General features: G+C 35.8%; 2 protein-coding genes across 30 annotated transcripts in view; both read left to right on the top strand.

Annotated features, from left to right (window-relative positions):
* si:dkey-121n8.8 overlaps positions 1 to 1,888 on the top strand; it is a 16,121-nt gene extending 14,233 nt beyond the window's left edge. For 2 of the 3 annotated variants that reach the window (XM_087284611.1, XM_087284610.1), the window contains exons 10-11: positions 462 to 633; positions 926 to 1,888. In XM_087284611.1, the coding sequence (XP_087140737.1) occupies positions 462 to 633; positions 926 to 961 (208 nt within the window). In that variant the 3' untranslated portion in view covers positions 962 to 1,888. Of the gene's footprint in view, positions 1 to 461; positions 651 to 925 lie in introns of all 3 variants that reach the window. The other variant, XM_087284609.1, reaches the window with a different exon arrangement.
* Positions 1,889 to 2,219: 331 nt separating this feature from the next.
* usp16 (ubiquitin specific peptidase 16) lies at positions 2,220 to 23,304 on the top strand. 27 transcript variants are annotated; one of them, XR_015508767.1, is made up of 19 exons: positions 2,220 to 2,362; positions 3,180 to 3,260; positions 5,325 to 5,385; positions 6,499 to 6,683; positions 8,652 to 8,752; positions 8,898 to 9,013; positions 10,785 to 10,993; positions 11,077 to 11,172; positions 11,255 to 11,385; positions 11,938 to 12,025; positions 12,110 to 12,191; positions 13,328 to 13,473; positions 14,632 to 14,802; positions 15,055 to 15,661; positions 17,260 to 17,354; positions 17,443 to 17,529; positions 20,196 to 20,343; positions 22,116 to 22,702; positions 22,904 to 23,303. XR_015508767.1 is itself a non-coding variant. In XM_087283231.1 (18 exons), the coding sequence occupies exons 4-18, from the start codon at positions 6,660 to 6,662 to the stop codon at positions 22,235 to 22,237; spliced, it is 2,223 nt and encodes a 740-aa protein (XP_087139357.1). In that variant the 5' UTR covers positions 2,220 to 2,362; positions 3,180 to 3,260; positions 5,325 to 5,385; positions 6,499 to 6,659; the 3' UTR covers positions 22,238 to 23,303.
* Positions 23,305 to 23,971: the final 667 nt, after the last annotated feature.

The following is a 23,971-nucleotide window of genomic DNA, read 5'->3' as shown; positions in this document are numbered from 1 at the left end:
ATGACTGTAGTCTAGAATAATGATGCTGAAATACAAACATATTCACAGAGAAAATAGATATTTTACATTGTAGTAAGGATACATTTTATTATCTAATAATTAAACTTCTTTTAAATACATTTGAAACTGTGATCTCAACCTTTTAAACTGTTGTGTACACATTACTACAGATATAAATAACAGTTCAGTTAATCAGTGCTGTAAACAGAGACATTAATTATAAAAGATTTAGCCTGAGATGGATGATTTGTCTAAAAGCACTTACACAGCACATATGTGAACAGTTATTTATTCAGTTTGATGTTTTATGATCATATTTTGTGTTTTGTGACATTTCAGACCTCAGTTCAATAATTCAACTAATATATTTATCTGTGCTTTTAGTTTGTACTTTAATAATGGATTCAGTGTTAAACTGATGTGATGTGAGAGAGTGAAGAGAGTGTCATTGTTCTCTACAGGTTGGGAGATTGTGGTCTCACAGATAAAGGTTGTGCTGCTTTGGCTTCAGCTCTGAGATCAAACCCTGAACACCTGAAACATCTGGATCTGTCTGACAATCTACAAATAATATCCTCATGGAAGCTGTTCTCTGATCTGATGGACGACCCACTGAATAAACTGGAATTTTGTGTGAGTGTTTTTAAGCTGTAATGTTTAGTAACAGGCCTCATATGTGTAAATGCACAATATATGATAATTCAGCTTCTCTTTAGTCTGTGCTTTAAACTGTGGAGTTTGTAAACACTTATTTATCTGCTTTAGTTTTTCTGAAATGGAACTGCTGATGTGACGTGACAGCAATAATGTCTCACTTACAGATTGGATTGTGCGTGTGTGTGTGTGTGTGCGTGTGCGTGTGCGTGTGCATGTGCGTGTGTGTGTGTGTGTGTGTGTGTGTGTGTGTGTGTGTGTTTTATTGCAGGATTTTCAGTGTTCAGGATTTCCTGGTTATGAATAAGGAGAAACGTCACAGACACACAATCAGCACACACTGAAGACACACAGACTCACACTGACTTCACAACACTGGCTTATTTTCATATGCAATAACCAGGAAAAGGAAAATTACGTCATTATATTGTTCAGATCGTCCAGATTTTGATTATAGTGGAAAATAGGATTTTAAAATAACAAAACTAAAGCACTCCTATTGTAATCAGTCAGTCATGTTGACATTATGTAAATATGAAATGTGTTGTGCAGCACAGACAGCTTTGTTCCTTATATTGGAAAAGTAAGATTCTTTTGTTTAATTACTCTTTTAGTATAATCTTGGTTTTACAAGGTTTACTCTGAGAAAATCAAGACTTTGGCTACAGAAGAGATGTTGTGTCTGAAATGTGTCAGCAGAGGTCGACAAAGTGAAAGTAATTCATTTAACTGAGCATTTAATTCACTACAATGTTTGTAAATGAATGATGTGTAATTATTTAACTGATTTAACACGCTCATCTATTAATATTCCCACTTCACTTTTATTGATGACAAACATTTCTGATGCCCACAACAAAACTCATCTGAATCAGCCACTCTTGAAGACTTCTTAAATATCATATTAACATATTTAGTAAAGATGAGCTGATTGAGGGGTCAGATAACACTGATGCTACAAAAAGATATGCTCAGTGTTTTGACTAAACACTGTTTATTACTGAGGGGGTTCTTTAGTTCTTATAGTAAATGTTTATGGTGTCATACTTTTCATGTCAGTGTCAAAGACATCATTTTAATAGGAGCAGTTTGATGTGTCCATGTTTGTATGATTTTTGTATGTTTGAATTATTTATATGCATGTTTGTATAGAGATAATAAACGTTTTGTCAAAAACCTTATGCCCCTGAAAAGACTTTTATAAATACCCTAAATAAACACATTCAGCTCGTCACTGTAGTTTACTTTCCCTTTCTTTTCTGCATCAAACCATGCAACGCTTAATCCCTGAGTTTTCCCCATAATGTGACTCTAAAACAGTTTAAAACTATTTAATATGTAAACTACAAACTAAAGCTTTCCATACTTGTATCACAACCCAGCATTATATGCTTCAAACCGCGTTTTATTTATTTATTTATTTATTCATTTATTTATTTATTTGTTTGTTTGTTTGTTTTGTTTGTTTGTTTGTTTGTTCATTCATTCATCCATTCATTTATTTTATTCATTTATTCATTTATGTAATACTACAGACTCTTATTTTGAAATTGTCTTCGGTCTGCATCGTCACCCGGAAATACTCAGAGCAGTCGGTGAACATGCTGTACGCTGTTGCTTTTAATGCTGTAAATTTCACCACAAAATGATTAAATTACTGCTACTTGAATGGATGTAATTCAGTTTATCATGTTTTAAAGGTTTTCAGGTTGGTAAGTTGATTTTAACAGTTTTTGTCATGGTTTTCATCCCAAAAAATAGTTTTAACTGATTGATCGTCCAATGTTTATTTGATCTTTCCCACTTCATCATTAAATTAATATCACTTCACTCTGTATTTATGGTTGAAATCCGTTTGTGTCTCCATTTCTTTCATTTATATCAGTTTGGTGTTTATTATTTGAAGTGTTTTATAGAGGCAAAGTTGGTTTTGTCTTCACACACTCGGAATTTCTCCTTAATAATATAATTTCAGAAAAGTATTTGCGAATTCTTAATAGTGAAACCATATTATCAGTCGATGAATATCAAAGTACAACACTGTTCACAGTCAATTAAATGATGAAGTCATCATCACATGCGATTTCAAACCCAATATTTAAAGTACGTTAGCGTGGTAAAATCATATATAGAGGTAAAGTTGGTTTAAATTTGCACATTCGTCCATTTAGCAGTCTCTATATTGTTTACCATGCTACTTTGAATATTCGTTCGGAATTAGCCTGCAAGTATGACTTCTAAACAACATTAACACTATCTAATTCACTGTGAACAGTACTTTGATAGTCGTTTGCTGCTAATGTGATTTCCCTATTTAGAATTTGCAAAGAATACTTTTCTGAACTTCAATTATTAAAGAAAATGTCTGAATATCCGTATATAAAACCAAATTTATCTCTATAAATCATATAGGGAAAGTGACAATCAACAAATGTTCGAATAGAAACCACCTTTACTTCATTAAGTATTATGATGCATTACTGCTTTCTTTATTTATACTTGTCATAGCTCTACTCTTTATTCAGGAGCTGCTGTTTGAAGTGAAATGGGAAAGAAGAAGGTAAAGGACAGAAGTGCTGGAGCAGACAGCAGCTCTGAGACTGCAGGTACATGATTGACTGATGAACAATCAAATGCTAACAGTGACTGTTTAAATTGTCTCCACTTTTATTGAGGTTAAGTTGGTTTTATCTTCACACATTCAGACTTTCCTCTTAATATAATTTCAGAAAAGTAGTCATCATATTATATTCAATCATATTAGCAGCCAATGACTATCAAAGTACAACATTGTTTACAGTTAATTAAATAGTGCTAATGTTGTTTTGAGGTCATACTTAAATGTGAATTTAGTCCGAATATTCAAAGTACCATGGTAAACAATATAGGTAGCAGCATGTCATAAGTTGTTACTGAACGAGTGTGCAAATATAAAACCAACATCACCTTAATTCCACTTTTTTATGTTAGTGGCTGTTTTTGCTCCATTGACTTCCATTATAATGACATTTTTTGTTTGCAAAGCCTCAACACCAAATAATCAAGGATTCTTGGTTGTTGTTGGTTTTCCCTGTTGGGAAGAGGTCAAATGTGTAATTTTTACTGTTGATCATCAGTTGGCACCACTAACCGTTTAGATAGGCCTGTGCAAAAAATGTTTCTGCCGTTTATATGGAGTAAAACAGCAGATAATGGTGTGTGTGTGTGTGCATAAAAACACTTACTTTGTTTACTTTGTTCTAAGAGCTGGGGTCCGTTCTTCGTACGTGGATTACTCAGTTAGCTGGATTTGGTTGTTGATGATTTGACACTATCCAGGATCGTTTCATTCTTCAAAACTCATCCGAGAGTTGTTGTCTTGGCAATAGCTCTGATATCTCAAACCTGCTTGGGAGCAGGTTTATTTAATATAAAGAGGATTAGATTGGGTCTTTTAAAGCAAAGATAATACTGAAAGTATGTACCAAATGCTGATATTTTCTTACAGTAATAACCTATAGATTATATACACTTGGGAAAATAGTAAAAAAAATGTATATATACATTTATAATAATTAGTAACATTTAATATTAAATAATTCATATTCATTATATATTATTAATTATTTAATGTTTGTATACATATACATTTAAAAATATATGTAAAGAAAAACGTATACAATCTGCACTCTGAAAGAAAATTACAAAATGGGGTGGTTCTCCCCAAAGAGATCAAAGAAAACATTTATTACAATTGACTTTTTAGATACAAACACATACTATTTGTGCATGATAATAGACATGCACAATATTCGACTGTATGTTGTTTGTTTTATAAAAGAATAATAATTTATGCAGTCATGAACATGTTTTGACAGCTAATATGACAGTGATTTGAGGCTTTGCAGAAGTTGCAGACACCTTTACCGTATCAAAATGCTTTTTTGATACAAAATTAATTTGCAGATTAAGAAACGTAATGATAAGTTATAATAATAAGTCAGTAACTCAATTAACCACTTAAACTCTGCAGACCCGGTACCGGGTACTTTCGGTTTCAGATTTAAAAGGCTAGCGTTGCACCAGACCCCCGTAAGTGGTGTCGTTTGAAAGTGTAGAATCTATATTTTATGCACATATGCATCACTTTGGTTTTTATACTACTGTATAAAAGTTATTTACACTTAAATACACAGTATTTTGGATACCCGAGCTAGGTATTTTACATTGGTTCATTTTCATATTTTTTATATGACACTTGTACAAGTTATAGCTCAAATAAAAGCTCTTGCCGGTGCCCATACAGTTCTAGCATTCTTTTTACTAAATTATTTTCATATGCCAAACAGTTGTTAAATGAATTGTGGTGTTTCCATGGCGCAGAAATGTAAACAATACATTCACGATCAATAAGCAGCCCCAGATAGCACAGACAGCTGTCATCTCTTACCTTATGCTGTGCCCTTCAGGGCCATTCTCCTCTGTTTTTGAGGTGATGTGCAAAAGTAATCCTTTTATATGTCTGATGTGGTCCAAACACAGTGAATTATGTTTGATCAAACAAAAGAATAGTGAAATATGTAAACAAGGATCGCTATCTGTGGCTTGTACAGCACCTCTCATCAGTTGGAATACAATAACTTTTGCATAGATTATGATAGAGACATTTTTCTTCTTTCCTATGATTACAGATATGTGCATGAACCATTAAAATTAATTACAGCACCCTAAACCACCTACAGAACCTAAAAGGTACACTTTCAAATTTGAGTTTATAAAAAAACAAATACAAAAAGCGCCTCTTTTTTTTTAGGTGTTTATTATAACACAGACGACATATACAGTAATTTTAAACACTTTCAATAGTGTTTTATGAAAATTCAAAGGGTTTTCTTTAAAATTATACCAAATTTTTGCATTTACACCTCTTTATGTGGATTTGGGATGCTTTTAAATTTGGGTAGGCAAAATCCAGGCGGAAATCTCCAAATAGCAGCAGAGTTTAAGTGGTTAATAAAAAGCCTACACTACTATATTAAAGAATATTTACTCTAAAATGGAAAACTGTAAAGACGGCAGCTCAAAACCTGTGTGGAAAGTTATTGCATGTTAAACTGTTTACTGCTTACTACTACTTGTATATAATTTTGCTCACATTGATAAGTGAATATTAATCAGATGATGTCATTACGCTGCTGTGCCGTCAGCCAATTGTTTCACTGATGATCTTAATTTTGAGGATAGATAGATCTGACCTTCACAACACATGCAGCAATCTCAGATCAGTTCATCCTGACATTTTAATCAGATTCACGAACTTGTTTGAAGAACCAAATTAGCCAGAGATCAGTTATCAAGATTAAAAGATCCAGGATCTGCCAAATCATCTTAGATCATTTAAGCGAGGTATGAAGAATTAGATTAGATTTTCTTTCAGACACATCAATGTACAAACATCCAACACGCCCACTATAATCTCTATAACTTCAAAGTCTTTTTTTGCACTGCGACTGATGATTAACAGAATAAAAATTAAAATTGTACCTCTTCCCAACAGGAAAATCACCAGCAATCAAGAATGCATGATTAGATGGTGTCAAGGTTATAATGAAAGTCAATGGGAGAAAATCAGCCATGAACATAATGAAAGGGTAGTCAATTTGCCCAGAGTGTATTTTCAAAGCATTTTTCCTAAATATGTGTCAAAAGAAGATTATTTAGCAAAAATCATTCCATTTGCTGAAGCACAGAGAAAGTTGTGGCGAAATTAGGATTCAAATCCCCATAGAGTGGATGAAAACATCCCTGACAGCACACAAGGGTTAACATCAAACCCCACTGATGACTCTCCTGCTGCTTTATCAGGGCCCTCCTGCACTCACATTCGTAAAGGAACAGAGAACAGCGTACTGAAGAAAGCCTGTCTGAATGAGCACTGGAGCTCCTGTCAAGACTGTGAGCAGGACAAGCCTGAAGAAAAGCAGATCTTAGAGGATCAGACTGACGGAGAGAGTCCAGCTGTGTGGATGTGTCTGAAATGCGGACACAGAGTAAGTGATCATCAGCTCACTATTGACCAGTGTTTTTGTGGAGTTAGTCACAAAATAACTTGTCACTGTAATAAAGGTTCTTATCTTCTGAAAAATAAAGTATGGGATTTCTTTTCATGTTTAGGGAATTACAGTTGGGGGGATTCAGTTCAATTGGGATGCTTTGATTAATGGCAAAATGTGTCCTGAATTTCCTCCACTGTTCAGAGAATTTCTGTATAGACCATTTCAATGTAGTAATGTCATTGGCCCTTGAACATTTCCTGCTTGTTCTCATAATATATTATAACTGTAACAGGAGGAAATTCACTTATGCTTTCACATTAAAACATCTATCATGCGTTGGTAGACTTGATTATTTATCAATATGTGGACTTTTTGGATTCTCGGAAGCTATAGAAAATGAAAATGTTAAATAGGAAATACATTAGGACCAGTGTTATTGTTTACATTCTTCAAAATGGTCTATAAATCTATTCAGTGAAGCAGAGTAATTGTATTTTTTTTGTTATACAAATATATTTTACAACCAATAAAATTTGCATTTGCCTAGACCATCGATCATGCTCAGGAATAAATGTATTGAGTGAAAAGTTAGTTCATGATAATAAAGGGTATTCAATAGTGCAAATAAGCAAGGTATTTGTGTGTGTAATACGGTTGGGTCAAATAGACATCACAATGCTGAGCCGGCATCGCGATCCTCTGCCCTGCCCCCATTGCAACAACCCGCTTACTAAAAATACACACTTAGACCCCAAATACACTAATACATCTTAGTTTTAAAGTGGCATTTTAGAATGAAAACGATCCACGTCCACCCTGGCGGTTCACCTAGCATTTCTGAAGAGCCCTCCTTCCACACTAAACCGCTGAAAACGCACATCACATGACCACACACACACACAGTCATGCGCTGCAGCGTACGTGCATGTCTGAGCTCCTGCAGTCAGCAGGTGGTTTGAGCACAAAACCCCAGAGAGCAGTGCATGTTGAACAGTTTATCAAGGATGTACCGCTGGATGGCATCTTACTATCAATGTTAAACGTGATATTTAAATAATCTTGTCTCTATCTAATGACTTTTCGGTCTTTTGAATCTATCAGGTAACGTGTCACAGCATCAGTACACTGCTTCAATCTTTCACTTTTACACTTGTATTTAGTAATTTTAGCGAAAACCTCAGATACTGTTGGTGTGTGTATAGACTATCCTGTTGAAAAATGCGGCGAAAATCGCACACAACAGTAATAGTTTGATTGCGGTTTTTACATGTCTGTACTACACTTCTATAATGCGATTTAAAATCGACATACTCAACGTGTCTTAATTTGATTACTCTTTAGCTCGATTATAACCTTAATTGGATTAAATTAATCAAAAATCGCTGTTTACATGGTTGACTGTTAATTAGAGTATTGTCTGAATTGTATTAAAATCAGATTATTGGTGTCCATGTAAACATACTCACTGTTATTTCCAAGTGGTGCTCGCTGCAGAGCCATTTGAGGAGAGCTGAGCTCCAGCGAGGGGGAGCTTAAGCTTGAGCTCCACCTTTTTTGCACTTCTTCTACGAGTGATGTCACTGGGGGTAGGGTTAGGGGTGGGGTTGGTGTACGCATTAAAACAGCTTACAGGAGGAGGAGCAACAGCTCATGCTCCCCCTCGCTGGAGCTCAGCTCTCCTCAAATGGCTCTGCAGCGAGCACCCTCTCGTTATTTCTGCTGTCCTGTAGGCGCCACCTGCTGGATCAGCATTACTTTTTACTATATGAATAACGTTTTACTTTTGAATTAGTTTCTTACGATCAGTATTTAGTAAATATAAGTTAAAATTTCACCAGTGTTAACAGTTAAAATGTAAAATGGCAAACATTTTAAACTGTATGGAAAGACTCTTAAAATGTATTGAATTTCACTTTCTGATTTCTGTATATACCATGAAAACATTGTTGTGCTCCTCATCAGGGATGCGGGAGATCAGGAAATCAGCATGCTATCAAGCACTACGAGACCCCTCGCTCTGAGCCACACTGTTTAGTTCTCAGCCTGGACGTCTGGAGTGTCTGGTCAGTCACACATACACACACACACACACACACACACACACACACACACACACACACACACACACACACACACACACACAGATCCTCAGTGAAATGTGCAGGTGTGTGTGTTCAGACTCTGATCTTCTGCTCTGATGTGCTGCAGGTGTTATATCTGTGATGATGAAGTGCAGTATTCCAGCACGGGGCAGCTGGCACAGCTGATCACTAATATCAGAAAACAAGTGCTGACGGCTCCTGACAAGAAGAACGCCAGCAAAAGTAGGTATTTAAGGCTAATTGGATTTACTGTGCCTATAGAAAATCATCATACTTTGTGATTATCTATAACTTTGCTCACGTTACACCCTGCTTTCAAGAGTCCTCCAGGATAAAGGTGTAGAAAGCCACAGATTAGGAGAAGGGTGCAAAATAATTTCAAAGGCTGTAAAGGTTATTTGTAATGCGATTTGATTTCAGGCTGTATGACAAATAAAGTCATTATTTCAAAAGGGTAATGATGATGTTCTATAGGCACTGTATATAATGTCAGCTTAATTTGATCAGTGTGGTTATTTCATTTGGCTGATGCTCAAAGTTCCACCTACGTCTTTTGAAATGCCTTTTGAAATTATATTTAAACACATATTTAGTGCAGTACGTGTATACTTACTTGTTTTTTAGTCACTTAATATTCTAAAATTGTGTTTAACATGCTAAATCCACTGCAAGACAGAACAGGTGAGATCAGGTAAACAGTTAAATAATATACATCACCATGATAGATGATCAAACACGGGAAATTAATGCTGAAGTACTGATTAAGTTTTCAAGTATTCAAATAAGGCATTCATTAGTTAAATGTGCATTATATTACTATGCATTTCCTAAACATGACAGATTCAAAAATCTTCAAAAAACATGACAGATTCAAAAATCTTAATGTTTTTCCCCGGATGTTGGTAACAACCAAAGAAAAAAAATCTAATTAGTTTACAATTGAAGTTACGTGTAATAAAATTAAATGACGCCGGGAAAAAGTATTGAACACATGAATAAAGGGAGGTGTAGAAAGGTTGTGAAAGCCCAGACAGCAACTGAAATCTCTCAGTAGTTCTTCAGCAACCCTCTGCCCTTCCTCAGTGTAAATGAATATCAGCTGCTTCAGTTTAACATCTACATAAGCAGGATGATAAAGATGAAACCAGAGGGGTCATTTCAGCAAGACAATCGTCCAAAACTTTAAAATGCTTTCAGAGACAGGAACTCAAGCTGTAGAATGGCCCAGTCAGTCACCTGATTTAAATTCATTATAAAATACAAAATAATGCTCAGATTTGATAGACGAGACCCACAGAACCATCAAGATTTTAACACTCTGTTGAAGTCTGTGAATAACTCACACCAAAGCAATGCATGACTTTATTCTTCATAGGAGAGTCGTCTTTAAGCTGCCATCACCAAAAAAGCCTTTTATATAAAGTATTAAATATGCTTCAGTGGTGCAGCACTTTCCCCTTGTGTCATTTCATTGTTATTACACACAACTCATTTTTCAGATTTGTTTGTTTAGCTATATTTTTATGTTTGTATTGTTTGGGTTTTTACTAAAATCTAGTTTAATTTCATGTCAACAGCTCCTTTAGAAATATTATCCCCAGGAAAATACATGACGTGTTCAATACTTATTTTACCGACTGTATCTGTAAAAACTGTCAACGGCCGTATTATTGTAGTTAAATATTATTTAAATTATGCTAAAATTACCTAAAAACCTGGACTATATAGGTCTGAATAAAACTGTAAAGTTTGATCTTAGTGCTGCTTGAGGGATTTCTGTCTTATTTTGAATAAAGATATGTATCATAAATGAAGTCTAGAGATGCAAAATAGATGAAGAAGGATAATAAAAAATAAATAAATGTGGATTTTGGATGTTTTCTTCCTAGTAGTCTGAAGTAGGCATGCTTTTGGAAGTAAAATGGATCTAAGTGAATGAATTCTAACAATGGTTTTGCCTCAAACATGATTTATTTTCATTATAATTCTACAGAAAGTAGGAAAGAAGACATCTCTGTGATGAATTCTGCAGAGCAAACGCAAGATGAAGAGAAAGGGAAGAAGGGGAAGCAGAAGAGCAGCTTGAAACAAGAGGACAGTCCTAAAAGCCATCAATCAGCCGCCGCTGGAAGCTCAGCTGTGGTGTCTGTCAGGGGTCTCAGTAATCTGGGAAACACGTGTTTCTTCAATGCAGTCGTGCAGGTACAGAGTAGGAGACGCTACACATGACAAACACAAACTCTTACTGTGAGTAAACAAGCTCTTTTCTTTTGTCTCCCTCTCAGAGTTTATCACAGACACAGTATTTGAGGGAACTGCTGAAGCAGATTGCAGAGGAGAAGAGCAGCTTCTCCATCACTCCTGCACTGTCATCTGAGCTGGTACTAAAGCTCACACTCATCATGTTCCTCATTTTAAACATAAAGCTTCATCTGACAGAACGTTTTCACATCATGTTTTCAGGATCCTCTTCAGATCCAGCTGGAAAGGCCTGGATCGCTCACTCTGGCTATGTGTCAGCTAATGAATGAAATCCAGGAGACCAAGAAAGGTGTTGTGACTCCTAAAGAGCTCTTCACACAAGTGTGTAAAAAGTAAGTAGTTGCTTAAAAATGCTCTCAGCACAGACACTTCATATAATCAGTGTATGGACGATTGATTAATTGTCCATTATAGTTTAAATCTATATGGTCTGAACAAGGCGACACGGTGGGGGTAGCACAATCGCCTTACAGCAAGAAGGTCGCTGGTTTGAGCCTCAGCTGGGTCAGTTGGCATTTCTGTGTGGAGTTTGCATGTTCTCCTTGTGTTGGCGTGGGTTTCCTCCAGGTGCTCCGGTTTCCCCCACTTTTCAAAAAACATGTGCTATAGGTGAATTGGGTGAACTAAATTGGCAGTAGTGTATGTGTGTGTGTGTGAATGCAAGAGTGTATGGGTGTTTCCCTGTAGTGGGTTGCGGCTGGAAGGGCATTCGCTGCTTAAAAAAGCAGAAAAGACTAAGATAAAGGAAAACGGATGAATGAATTAATATTACAATTATTTTTGAACGGTCATGTGAAAATGAAGAGCAACATTTTACAAATAGATCAGATTCATCTGATTGGCTGTACTGTATTTGGGATATTCTTCTGATTGGTTGTTCACAGAGCTCCACGTTTTAAAGGCTTTCAGCAGCAGGACAGTCAAGAGCTTCTGCGGTACCTTCTGGATGGCATGAGGGCTGAAGAAGCGAAAGTATGAACCAATGAACTTGTGTCTTATTGTTTTCTTGTCTTTCATATCAAAATAACTTTTTTTTTTGTTTCCTTTATTTTTCAGAGAGTAAATTCAGGAATTCTGGAGGCTTTAAAATCCTATGGCAAAAATTTTGAGGCTGAGCAGATGAAGAAGATCGTTAAAGGTATAATTAAAATCATTGCTGGATTAACAGAATGACAAGTTATATACTTTAAATCAAATCAAATCACTTTTATTGTCACATCATCATCAGCAGCATGCGTGCTATGATGAGTGAAAAGCTTAGGTGCTGGCTCTATACTGTGCAAAATACAACAACATACTCCCAAAAAAACAGGACAATGTAAAATTGGCAATGTTGACAGTGATATGTACAATGAATAGGTGTCCACATAGTTGTAGGCAGTATTGTTTTAAGTATGGGTTGGTTAAAGTGCAGTGCATGCTACATAATGATGGTGTGTGCTGAGGGGTATGGAAGAGTCTGTGTGGGGTCTGTTAAGTGTTCATCAACCTGATAGTCTGAGGGAAGAAACTTTCCTTCAGTCGGCTAGTGCGTGACCAGATGCTGCGGAACCGTCTGCCTGAGGATAGCTGAGAGAAAAGTCTATGGCTTGGGTGGCTGGAGTCACTGATAATTCTCTTGGCTTTCCTCATGCACCGACAGGTGTAGATGTCCTAAAGGGTGGCAAGCTCACCTCCTACTACGCGTCCAGCAGTTTGCACAATCCTATGTAGGGGCCTCTTATGCAAAATCACTTTTATAAGGGGTCTAAACACAGTTGTGTGGCTACTGTCTGTGAAAATTACCAGCCTCTAAAAGGTAACATTTATAAATGTTATGTTTTTATAATCACACTTGATGAAAACAGTCTACAGAAACACTTTGATTGACATTTTCCTGTTCTACGTGTCATCAGAGGACGAAAGCCGCGCCCATTAGTGATGATTCCTCCTGCATTAGCATAGGATGTTAGTCTTGTTTTTGAATCTGCCACTATGCTGACACATTATCATTTGTAGCCCCGCCCTCTTTTGAAAATACCACAATCTAATTTGACTTAAAAGCAGCAGCAACCAAAATGACAGAATTTGTATCAAAGCCTTAAAGGGGCAGGTTCAGGGAGTTATAAAACATTATTTGTTTGGTGTTTTGATCTAAAACCTTACATTCATACTCTAGGGACATCTGGGTCATTATAGGTCTGCTTTAATGTAACAATTAAGTCATGATTAAACGCAAGGAATGAATTCTATAAAATCAATAACACTGGCTTTCTCTCACATTGTTTTCACCAGAGTATGAAAAAGATGGAGCGCCCAAGAACTTTGTGGACCGAGTGTTTGGTGGAGCGATGAGCAGCACAGTGATGTGTAAAGAGTGCAAAACTGTATCCCTGGTCACTGAGATGTTTCTGGATCTTTCTCTTCCTGTAGCCGATGAGGTGAGCTTCAAATTTCTTAATATTCAAATATTTGTGTATTGATTTTTGAATAGTTTTCAATCATCACAACCACATAACCAATTATAACTAAAGTCTCCACTTTCCTTACTAATATGCAATTCCCTCTCTGACTCCTCCACTAACTACAAATAAATAAATAAAACATTTTAAAAATTACTAATGTTTTGCTTCTTACACTTTCTTTACATACTTGAAACTTGCCTACAGCACTTATTCATTGTTGCTCTTATAATTGTGTAAATTGCTTCCTTGTCCTGATTTGTAAGTCACTTTGGATAAAAGCCTCTGCTAAATGACTAAATGTAAATGTAAAAAACTTTTCCACAACACACATATTATAAAATATACTAACATAGTACTTGGCGACAAACATACTAGTATTAGGGGTTTAAACACAGTTGTGTGGCAAAATTCTATGAATATAACCAGCTTCTAATAGTAAATTATTTATGTTATTTTTTATAATCACACTTGATAAAAACAGTGTGCAGAAACACTTTAATTGACATTCTCTGTTTGTACATGTCATCAGAAGGAGAAAGCCCCGCCCATTTCCGACCATCTCTCCCTCTTTAGCATATAGGACACTCGTCTTGTTTTTGAATCTGCCACTATGCTGACACAGGCATTTTTAGGTCTGCCCTTTTTGAATCTCATTTGATTTTAAAACGACAGTCACCGAAACATTACAATTAGGATCAAAGCCTAGAAGGGTCAATTTCAAAGAGTTATAAAACATTATTGATCTGGTATTTTGAGCTGAAACTTCACATACACACTCTAGGGACGTCAGAGACTTATTTTATGACCAATTATAAACATATTGAACAACATATTAAAGTAGTACTTGGCTATAAACATACACCCCATAAAGAAAGAGGAAAAATTAATTAAATTCTGAGAGGAAAAAAATAAAAATTAAGTTATTATTGATAGATAATTGGGGGTAAACTTTCAATTAGGATATAGTAGCCCCTGAGCATTTAATGTAAGATAGAAAAGTCTGCCAGACCTCATATAACGTGAGCTTCATATGTCTGCTGTAACCCTCAGACACGTTGAGGAAATGCTCAAAGTGCTGGTATGTGTGCATGTGTGTGTTCTTTAGCAGTGAACTGATCTGAGTGCCTCTTCTAGGCCTACAGGAAGAAGAATCAGAAGAAAGCAGTTCAGCATCGCCAGACTGTCAGTGATGATGAAGACCAAGACACAAGTTCTCTAGTCAATGGGAATGGAGACATGCCTACAGGAACAGGAAGCAAATATCAGCAGAAGAAAGCCAAAAAACAGGCCAAGAAACAAGCCAAGGTAAAACACACACACACACACACACACACACACACACACACACACACACACACACACACACACATATATACGTATATATATGTGTGTGTGTGTGTGTATATATATATATATATATATATATATATGTATGTATATGTATATATGTGTGTGTGTGTGTATATGTGTATATATATGTATGTATGTGTGTGTATATATATATATGTATGTATATGTATGTGTATTATTTATTTACATATGTATGTGTGTTCACAGAATCAGAGACGGCAGCAGAAACAGGGCGGTAAAGTCACCCTAGATGACATAACCAATCAGAGCTCCACAGATCCAGCAGACAGTTCCATGCAGACTCAGACGGTCTCAGTAAACGGCAGCGCTGATGCACTACCAGCAGACACCAACCAAGAGGATTTGAGCCTCGAGAAACACAACGAGGATCAAGATGATGAGGAACCAGAGCAAGAACAAGCTGCTTCAGTGAACAACCGCTTCACTGCATTATCTGACGACCAGACAACTGAAGATATAGCAGAACAAGTAAATGAAGATGAGGATGAAATTGAGCAGAATTGTGCTGAAGAGGAAGAGCTAGTAGAAGAACTGAATACAATGTCTCTGACAACACCATCAGAAGGGGATGTAGAGAATGGAGAAGACACCTTGGAGGATGTTAAAGAGTATACCGTGGTAAATCGGGACCCTGAGCTGGCTTTTCGAGCACTGGCCTCCAGGACGGCACCAGCGAAGCAGGAGTGTTCAGTGGAGTCCTGCCTGTATCAGTTCACTGAGGTGGAGCATCTGACTGAGAACAACAGACTGATGTGTGTTACATGCACTAAACAACAGCCGGGATATAAAGATGGTAATGTTATGCCTAATTTAATTATTTATTTTAAGCTAAATTTGCATTATAAGCTGTCATTTTGCTTTTTTTGTCAGATGAATTCTTAGAAGTAATACATTTATATAATTTCTTATTTATTCCAATTATTATTCTGATTAATATTTAGTGCAATGGGCTATATGCACACATACTTTAAATTTTTAGTCAGGCAGCCCAAGGGCTTCCCATTACAAAATTGTCACGTTTAAAATCTGATTACTTTAAAAGTCAGCTATCTTCACTGCCTGTTAGATATATGATCTAAAGTGGCTATCAGGCCTAACAAAAAGCACTGTATTAAATTCTGTTTCCCCCTATCAGGTCTTTAAAACATGACAGTTTATTTAACCCTAGCTTAACCCAAGCTGAAGTCTATTTAACTGAATGTATTGTAATTACATGCGTTACAACATCGATGCTGTAAAAACAACCTTGTGAAATTGAAAATAGTCACATTAAGCTTTCATTTGAAGTTTGTCCTTGGCTTTTAAACTTTTCAAGAGTTTATCATTGGCTATTAGCTGTGCATAGAGCCCATTATTATTGTTTACTCTTTAAATCTTTTTAAATCTATAAATCTTTAAATCTAAAAAACATATTTTGTTTTTAAATATATATGAAAATGTCACAGTAATAATATTTTATATTGCAATTTAGCTGTGTTTTGCGGTTTCAGATACCTTGGCTTTTATTTTGGTAAATAATTGATTAAATGTTGAGAACTTCTGACCTCAAAAAAAAAAAAAATGGAATAATATTTTTGTGAATTGGTGACTTTATTAGCTTCTATTGTGGCTGTTATTGATAACTACAACTGTATAAAACTTCCGTTGCTTGAAAAAAGTCAGTAAGTAAAACATAAATCCTATTATGTTATATAAAACATAATTAGTTTTCAATTGGTTTAGCCTGAAATCAATCTAAAGAGAAAAAATGAATTCAAATATGTAGTTTATGAATGAAAATGAAGTGAACACGGCACACAGAACTAAAATATTAGTAAGAAATGAACACAGTAGACAGAAATTATAATGATATTAATATATTAATTATGCTTATATAACACTTGCATGAATGGGAATACATATGAAGTAAACCTAATGCACTTTCTGAAATACATTTTCTTAAAAAATAACATTGCTGCTTATTTTTGTGATTGAAATATATCAGTATTATTTTTTTTTTTAAAAGAGCTCTGCTGTATTTATTAATTTTCATGATTTCATTTGATTGTCATTTATTTTCATAAACTCCCAAACCCCAGTTAAAAACATTGGAAAGTTAATTGAACATACTGTTAATTTCTTTGTGAATTATTAGTAACTATTATGTTAAATATTGTAAATATCTATTTTATAACAAAGCATTTGCTTTCAGTAAGTGTATAAAACATATCCCGGCCGCTTTCAAATTTGATGAAAATGTAATTGATCCCGATACGTTTCAAGAACAACATGCACACATTTTATATGTATTTGACACCATTTAGTTTTTTTTTATTGGCTGTGATGAGTTATGAAGACAAGACTTAATTTTGTATTTATTGTAAGCCTCATATGATTTTTCTCTTGATTCAGGTTGTAAGAAGGCTGTTTACAGAGATGCACTGAAGCAGATGCTGATCTCTGATCCTCCAGCGGTGCTCACCCTCCACCTGAAGAGATTCCAGCAGGTAAAACAGCTGACTCCTGCTCTCCCAGATCTCATCACTGATAAATCTGCCATTTAGACCCTTCATCCCGTCATGTATTTTCCTCTAGGTTGCATACAGTGTTTGTAAGGTCAACAGACACGTGCAGTTCCCTCAGATCCTGGATCTCGCTCCATTCTGCTCTTTAAACTGCGCGGTGAGCAAATCATCTTTCATTTCATGGCTTCCATCATCCTGCTATTACTCTGAGTAGATCAGTTTGAAGGCCTCATGTTACTGTTCTTAAGAACTAAAGCATTATTTGGTGTGCTTTACGTATTGCAATGTGCTTTGAGGTGGAATTTTTTCCCATGTACTGTATATTATTGTTTTTATTTTTTATCATTCTGCATGGTACAGTGCAGTTCTGATTGGTTGTTTATTCAGTGTGTTCGTTGATTGGCTGAATACCTCCAGCATGTGATGGAAATCTCATGATTTTACTACCTTACCTATTAAAGGCTGAATTAAATTCAGACAATGCAATGCCAAAACTGATCAAAACACATTTGTTGATGTATTTATTTATAATAAACCTTATTATTACCTTAATAAAACCTTAATAATAAGTAATTTGCAATAATAAGTAATGTTAAAGCTGCACAGCTGCATCGTGATAAAAGTAGACATGGCACGATAACTGTTTTCAAGGTATACCGTTGTTTGAAAAAGTCAATGTTTTAAAACCGCCAAAATTTTCTGTAAAACATTTCCTTGGTATGTGTATTTTATTTTTCCAAGTTTTTTTAGTTGCATTATTTTTTTGTTTTTTTTTGGACAAAAGTATCTCCCGCAGAAAAAATATCCAAAGGTGCCGTTTTAAATTATAAAGAAATCTGTTTTTTTTAATCAAATGAAGTCAGCAGAAGTCAATGATTCATTTGTATTATGTAGCCTGACATGTTTACAGTAACAAAACATTATAAATCTTTCAAAATATAAAACCTGCTGTTTTCGAAGTGGAAAAAGCTTTTGTTTTTTTACCCAGACATTTAAAAAGAAGATATTTTAGAGCAGTGAGAACAATACCAGTACAGTGATATTTTTATCCAAGGTTATCATACCCTCAGAATCTTATAACCGGCCCATGCCTAGATAATAGTATGTGTAATATCCATATTGCAGGGAGGTATGATAAATTATCAAAAAATGTGATTAATGCCATGCATTTGCTATTATTTTATGTACAACACATTTGTGTGTTGCATGCAGAGTTTATCCAAATGTAATCAATCAGATGATGCATTACTATTTACAACTGCCTCACCAGTGCTATTGGCTAGAGAGGCCTAAAGTAGGGCCAGACGGAATCTGCAGACATTTTATGCTAATCCTGCACAGAATTTTGTTAAAAATCTGCAGATTTCTGTGGAATGATTTTGGGAGTATCATAACTAAAACCTTAATATATGAAATAAAAAGTAATGTCTTTGTAACTTGTATGTAATGTTTACAATGCAAATCCAAGTAGATCCACTTATTTGGTAAACAAAGCAAGTCTTCTATTTAATTTATCTACTAAAAGAGACAAAAAATGACTTTATAAACTGTATTGTGAATAAATTATATTAACATTTACATATTAGTCAGTAATCATGCTGAAATTAATTAAAAAACTGAAAAAGTATAAATGTACACACATTTACACAAGTAAATAAACAGAATCAATGATGGGCTAAAAATCTGCCGAATTCTGCTTGCCCAGATTTCGTGTGGGCCCAGCCTAAAGGTGAACTCAAAGCCTCAAAGCAGAGCTGAAAATAAATACTATCAGGCAGAAGTGGAGATATAGACTCAGAATATCAGTAAATGTTTTTAAAAGTCATTTAGGGTTAAAAGTCAACATTTTTACTCCTGTTTTCAGTGTGAATGACACTTAATTAGATCAGTAAACACCCATTAACTATTTATTCAATACATTATTAAATGATTACAAAAATAGCTAATAATCAATATAGCTTTTCTCTAGGGAAATGTCATATTGCAAGGAACATTGTTATCACAATATACTAATCAACCATATTGCATATTAATTAAAGTTATGCCTTCTTTTATGAATACGTTTTTGCAAATATTTTATTTATTTGTAATAAATAAATGGGGGCAGGGTGGGGTACTATGTATTTTAAAGGTATGTAATTGTATGTGTGCTGTGTGGTATGCCTGTGTCATATATGAATTTCTGCTCAGAACCTCTGTGCAGACAATAAAGCATTATTTACATGGTTTTCATGACAAACTGATGTAGATTAAAGGGATGTGTTTGAATGAGGCATTTTAGGAAGTCATTGAGTCTTAAATTTGATGTAAAATTTCTTTGGGTTTGAGATGATTTGGTTATAAAATAGGGCTGCACAAAATGTAGTCACATCGCAGGATCTCATGCAATTTCAAGTGAATTTAAACCATTTAGAGGCAACACATTATAAAGTTTGCCACTTTAACAAAGATTAATTGTGTTTATTTATAAAATCAAGACAATGCTATGTTATTTTATGTTTGATTATTGAATTTCTGTACTTCAAATCTGTGAGACTCCACCATAAAGCACTGTGCTATTTTCATCTTTTTATTTTCTAAAAATATATTATATTATTTTGTGCATTTCAATAAGGAACACTCACCTACACAATCATCCCAACATAACGTTATGAATTCTTTCTAAATATAGTCATCTTGTGAAATTAGATTCATATATTGCTATATATATTGCAAAAAAAAAATTGCAGTGTCAGTTTTTTTCAATATGATGCACCTTCATAGACAAAGGAAACCATGAAATCGTGTATTGTGTACTTCTTTAAAACTCTTTGTGTGTTTCAGGGTGTAAAAGAGGGCGAGACGCAGGTGCTGTACAGTCTCTATGGCATAGTGGAACACAGTGGCACCATGCGCTCTGGACACTACACTGCCTATGTTAAATCACGACCATCCACACACAATTGTGTACAAAACGGGACTGCTGCTGCTTGTGAGTATCAGTGCTGAAACAAAGATTTTGATGACCTTTATGAATTTACATAAGCATGTGTTATTATAGTCTCATTGAAGTGCCTTGAAATGCACAAGATCATGTCATAAAAGTGACATTTTATTTTTCAATATGTATATCCAGGGAGGTGTGAGGAATTGTTACTTTACTATTGTGCCTCCCCAGTTGGTGATATTATGCTATTAAGTGCCCTAAAGGTGAATCTAGAGCCTCAGAGCAAAGAGCTAAAATTAATTACTAAGTAGGGACCAGAGAGAGAGAGAGAGAGACAACAGTGACTAATGCTGAGTTCGGACTGCCTGATTTTTAAAGTAGTGGCATCACAGATATTTTCACACTGCATGACTATCTGGGGTATTGTTCTGTCACTGCTGTGTTCACACTGCAAATGGATCAGCGACAGGGGGTTTCACACTGCATGACTTTACAACAGGAAAATCAGCAACACCTTTGTCTCGGTCCACAAACTACATCTCGCAACCAAACACGCTTGAGAAGTGACATGGAAACAACGCGAGGTCGCGTAGTATATCTTTTGTTTTTAACTACATAATTAGAAACAAGCCTTTTGTGGGCTAGAAAATTTCCTTATTTTGTTCGACTTTTGAAGGGAATTTGCAATTTCTCCTCAACTTTTTTTCTTTTTTGACCCGCTCATGGTATTGCTCAGATGCAAACACGTCAGACATGTGAGGTGTCTGAATAACACTGTTGAGAACCGGGTTAGTAACTGTATTGTGGTGCGCGCGACGTGTCTGTAAAGCGAGGAGGAATCCAGGGGTGAGAAGGGTGCACGACTTATTTAAGCACCAGGAGGGAGGCATTCGATTTCCGGGAGATTATCTCTTGTTTGCGGCCATTATGAGTCCCGCAAATGCATAGAGACTCCCAGAACTTCCGGGAGACTTGGGATGTCTGAATATCACGTTTAACAACTATAGTGAGACGCGATCTAGCGGTACAACCTTCATAAACTGTCCGACCTGCACTGTTCTCTGGAGCTCAGAGGAGCACATGACAGTGTGTGGCTGTGTCTGTGTCTCTATGTGTGTGTGTATGGTCATGTGATGTGCGTTTCAGCAGACGGAGGGCTGTTCAGAAATGCTTGGTAAAAAGCGGTGTGGATGTGGATCATTTTCGTTCTAAAATGGCAATTTAACACTAAGATGTATTAGAGTAAACGGGGCCTAAGTGAGTATTTTTCGCGAGGGTGTTTGCAACAGGGGCGGGGCGGAGACCCGGTGATGCCGGTTCAGCATCGTGTTGTCTATTGGCCATCGGCGATGGACGATGGCATCGTCTATTGGCCCAACCCTACTACAGACTGGTGTGAGAGTAGGTGGTGAAATTACAGGAGTTTTCCAGGACAAATAACAAAATGGGAGGGTGGTGGGTGATGAGTCTGAAATACTGGAGACTCCAGGAAAAAACAGGAGTGTTGGTGTAGGTATAGCATCAGCAGCTCATCTGCGATTCTCTCAGATTGTGTCTTTGATCATTCACACTGTGGGATTGTTACTCGCTTGAATGAGCACCGGTTTGCTAGTGATTTTAGCCATTTGTCAGCAATTTCTCAAAACCTGTTGGCGAGTCAAAATTGGGGATAAAATCATGCAGTCTGAACTCGGCATAAGAATCACAACATCTGTCATATTTTTATTTATTAAGTCAGAGAAATCTCCATTAACTGTTTATTTTAGCATTTTAGATCATTACATAAAGCACAAAGTGACATTTTCCTCTCCCAGCAGGTGATGCCGAGGCCAGTAAAGGATCCTGGTTTCACATCAGCGACAGCAGCGTCCATCCGGTTCCAGAGGCCAAAGTACAGAGTTCCCAAGCCTACCTCTTATTCTACGAGAAGATCTCATAAAGCTTTGCTAAAACGAGCTACGATCCATACAAAGGGCTGCTGGTGCTTCATTCTGACTGCTGGGAAATCTACATAAAACAATGCAAACAACTGGAAACTTGACATCATGTTATTTGTTTATCAGCTCTTATTCAGGGGAAACTTTTAATACATCTAAACCAGTGATTCCCAACCCTGTTCCTGAAGACACACCAATAGTGCACATTTTCAACCTCTCCCCAATTAAATGGCATCCAAAATATGTACTGTTGGTGTGCCTCTAGGAACAGGGTTGGGAAACACTGATCAAAATGACATGCAGAACCTAATTGTGATCATTAGGATTTTTTAAAGTTAATAATGCTCATTGGTGATTTGAAAGTGATTAATTGTTCATTTTTCCTACCTCTAGGTCATGATAATACAGTCTGAAGAGGCTTTGTTGTGGTGCATTTCTCAACATTTATCTCCATATGCTATATGGCAGTGTTTTTCAACCACGTTCCTGGAGGCCCATCAACACTGCATGTTTGGGATGTCTCCTTTGTCTGTCACACCCATTACATGTCTTTCAGTCTCTGCTAATGAGGAGATGATCTGAATCAGGTGTGTTTGGTAAAGGAGACATGGAAAATGTGCAAAGATGGTGATCCTCCACGAACGTGGTTGAGAAACACTGCTATATAGGACTTTGTTGTCAAGTCTGGGAGTCATTTGAATCAATTAGAGTCAATTTTCACCTCAAAATGATGATAATTAAGCACATTTTCCAACAATGTTCATTGCTCTTATGCAAATAATCTTTTATTAATATAAATTTAATGCTGCAAATTATCATGGACACGTTTTTAATAATTATATTATGTAAACACAAACAATGCCAAGTGATTTTGAGTTTAGAAATGCAAATAAACATTAGGTTAAATAATAAAAGGTAAATGTACTTTTTGTTTAATTTTGGGAAGAAATATGAACATAAATATGACCAATACATCCATTTAAATTTCTAAAAATGTCTAAAATGTATGTATTTTTCCTCCAGAATATCGTTACAACTTTATATTGCTATAAATATCTTGTCCTCATATGATGGCGTCGTGTTCGTGTCAGAAAATTTCTTGACGACATTTTAAAAAACGCCAAAGATGTCAAAGATAAATTTTGTGTAATAGACTTTTTAGAGAAACAGAATATGATTGGGAGGAAGCAGCACCATGCTTTAGTGTCTTATGATGGAATAGTTCATCCACAAGATGGCGCTTGGTGGCTCAGAAATCTCAACATTCCATTGCGCCGCATTCATTTGAAAAAAGAGACGTTTAATGAAGTAAGAATTTGTCGATTGAATACACAAAAGGTTGAACTTCCAAGTAGATTATTACAAATCCGATCCATTACATGCTGTTAAAATGGTCAAACATATTTTATCTTTGTAAATCACTAACAACAGGGATTAGTCCAGCTTGTCTGCGTTGATAAAAGTAACACAGATCACGTGATAAATCCGTCATTTTACAAATAGTATAACAAATAGTTTACACGATATTAAAGATTTTAAAAGCATTTGAATGCTTTTAAAATAAAAATCACACCCTGAAACACACAAAGAATTAAATATTTAATTTGTATATAAACACCTGACCAATCAGAGAGAGCTTCCGGGCCACTATATTTTGCTTTGCTCTTCATTTGGTTTTGCCGCTCTAGTTTCGTGTTATTTTGCTGTGGCGGTCTGGCGGGAGTTTAGAACAGAGC

Source organism: Danio rerio, chromosome 15 (assembly GCF_052040795.2).
Source record: "Danio rerio strain M-AB ecotype USA chromosome 15, GRCz13ab, whole genome shotgun sequence".
NCBI lineage: Eukaryota > Metazoa > Chordata > Actinopteri > Cypriniformes > Danionidae > Danio > Danio rerio.
The sequence above is the reverse complement of the archived record's forward strand: the minus strand, read 5'-3'. Positions and strand labels throughout refer to the sequence as shown.